Source organism: Quercus lobata, chromosome 5, assembly GCF_001633185.2.
Source record: "Quercus lobata isolate SW786 chromosome 5, ValleyOak3.0 Primary Assembly, whole genome shotgun sequence".
In the NCBI taxonomy this organism is placed as follows: Eukaryota; Viridiplantae; Streptophyta; class Magnoliopsida; order Fagales; family Fagaceae; genus Quercus; species Quercus lobata.
The window spans coordinates 50,546,032-50,548,292 of NC_044908.1; the positions used below are offsets into that span (position 1 = coordinate 50,546,032).

Below are 2,261 nucleotides of genomic sequence, written 5' to 3' on the forward strand. Positions count from 1 at the left end.
AGCTTAAAATAAACTGATCAATTGGGGGATCGTTGCTGTTCGCCGTGTTACTACTACTGGTAGTACTTTCTCAAGTGCTCGGCATTCCATGGATGTGGCAGATTCTTTCCGTCTATCATCTCCAGGTGGTAGGTGCCTTTTCTTTGCCATGACGTAACTTGGTAAGGTCCTTCCCAATTGGGGCCGAACTTTCCCTGTGTAGGGTCTCTAGTGGCACCCATGACCTTCCTGAGTACGAGGTCTCCTACTTGGAAGTCTCTGTGTCGGACCCGAGAGTTGTAGTGTCTGGCCATGCGATCCTGGTATCTAGCGAGCCTTTGTTCCACCGCCGACCTAATCTCGTCTATCAGGTCCAGCTGTAGCCGCATTGCTTCATCATTCCTGCTTTCGTCATGGTTGTGAATCCTGTAACTTGTGAGCCCAACTTCGGCCGGGATGACCGCCTCGCTCCCATACGTAAGTCGGAATGGTGTCTCTCCTGTTGGGGTCCTCGCCATTGTCCTGTATGCCCATAGTATGCTCGGCAATTCTTCAGGCCATATGCCCTTTACCCCCTCAAGCCGAGTCTTGATAATTTTAAGTAAGGATCGGTTCGTGACTTCAACCTGGCCATTAGCCTGAGGATGGGCGGGGGATGAGTCGTTGTCGAACTGCCTCCCGCTATCCGAGACAAGGACTCTAGGAATACCAAACCTGCATATGATGCACCTCCAGACAAAACTTCTAATGTTCTTCTCCGTAATGGTGGCCAAAGCTTCCGCTTCTATCCATTTTGTAAAGTAGTCAATACCCACTACCAGGAACTTCAGCTGTCGTACCGCTGTTGGGAAAGGTCCCATAATTCTAGTCCCCACTGAGTGAACGGCCATGGAGCCATCATCGGGGTCAGTTCTTCGGTTGGCTGCCTGATAATATTGCTGAATCTTTGGCATTTGTCACAGCTTTTAACGTAAGTCTCGGCATCCTTCTGCATGGTTGGCCAGTAATACCCAGCTCGTACCAGCTTGTGCACCAATGACCTCGATCCAGAATGGTTCCCACAGATTCCTTCATGTACCTCCCTCATTACGTAGTCTGCCTCTTCGGCACCTAGGCATCTTAGATATGGACGGGAGAAACTTCTTTTGTATAGTATGTCTTTTATCAAGACGAACCTTGCCGCTTGGACCTTCAATTTTCTTGCTACCTCCTTTCCGTCTGGCAATACCCCGTTCTTCAAGTATGAAACTATCGGTGTGGTCCAGGTGCTTTCGGAGCATATCTCCTGCATGTTGCCGGGATCTATCAGTGGAGAAAATTGAACAAAAGAAAGTACATTACCCAGGGTTATCATATACTCTGCTGAAGCGGTTTTGGCTAGGCGGTCGACGAGCTCATTTTCTCCCCTGGGGATTTGGATGATCTTGGCTTCTAGGTCGTCGATTCTTGCCCTTACTTGATTAAGGTATCTCTTCATCCTTTCCCCCTCGCATTCATAATCTCCGTTCACTTGATTGGTCATGACCTGAGAGTCACAGTAAACGACTACGCTCGCGGCTCCTGCTGCTTTGGCTAGGTCGAGGCCTGCTATCACTGCTTCGTATTCCGCTTCATTGTTGGTGGTGGGGAAGTCAAGACAGACCATACATTCAATCCTGTCTCCTTCAGGTGACAGCAGTACGATGCCGGCTCCCCTGGCTCGTCTATTGGATGATCCGTCGGTATATATGCTCCACTGAGGGGACTCTTCTGCCCCCTTGTCTTCGTCACGAGTAAATTCTGCTATGAAGTCGGCTACGATCTGTCCTTTAATGGCTGTACGTGGGCGGTACTTGATATCAAATTCGCTCAACTCTATTGCCCACAACGTCAGTCGACCTGCAGTTTCAGGATTGCTCATTGCCCTTCGCAAGGGCTTGTCGGTCATTACATTCACCGTATGGGCTTGAAAGTAGGGCTTGAGCTTGTGAGCTGCCGTGACTAATGCAAAGGCGAGTTTCTCCATAGGTGGGTATCTTTCTTCGGCACCGTGGAGCTCCCGGCTGGCGCAGTATACGGGCTTTTGTACCACGTCCTCTTCTCTGATTAAGGCCGCACTGACTGCGACAAGGGAGATAGCCAAGTAGAGGAAGAGTTCTTCACCTGGTTACGGGGGGCTCAACAGAGGTGGTGAAGATAGATAGGCTTTTAACTCCTCGAATGCTCGCTAACACTCGTCCGTCCACTCGAAAGACTTCTTTAACGTGCGAAAGAAGGGCAAACACTTGTCCGTGGCTCTCGAC

General features: G+C 50.0%; 1 protein-coding gene across 1 annotated transcript; it reads right to left on the reverse strand.

Moving 5' to 3' along the window:
• Positions 1–805: 805 nt before the first annotated feature.
• Positions 806–1,906, reverse strand: LOC115990637. Its single transcript, XM_031114448.1, has one exon. The coding sequence runs from the start codon at positions 1,904–1,906 to the stop codon at positions 806–808; it is 1,101 nt and encodes a 366-aa protein (XP_030970308.1).
• Between the last annotated feature and the right edge of the window lie 355 nt (positions 1,907–2,261).

Coding starts and splice junctions, on each gene's coding strand:
- LOC115990637 (XM_031114448.1), bottom strand. CDS start 1,906: ATGACCGACAAGCCCTTGCGAAGGGCAATGAGCAATCCTGAAACTGCA.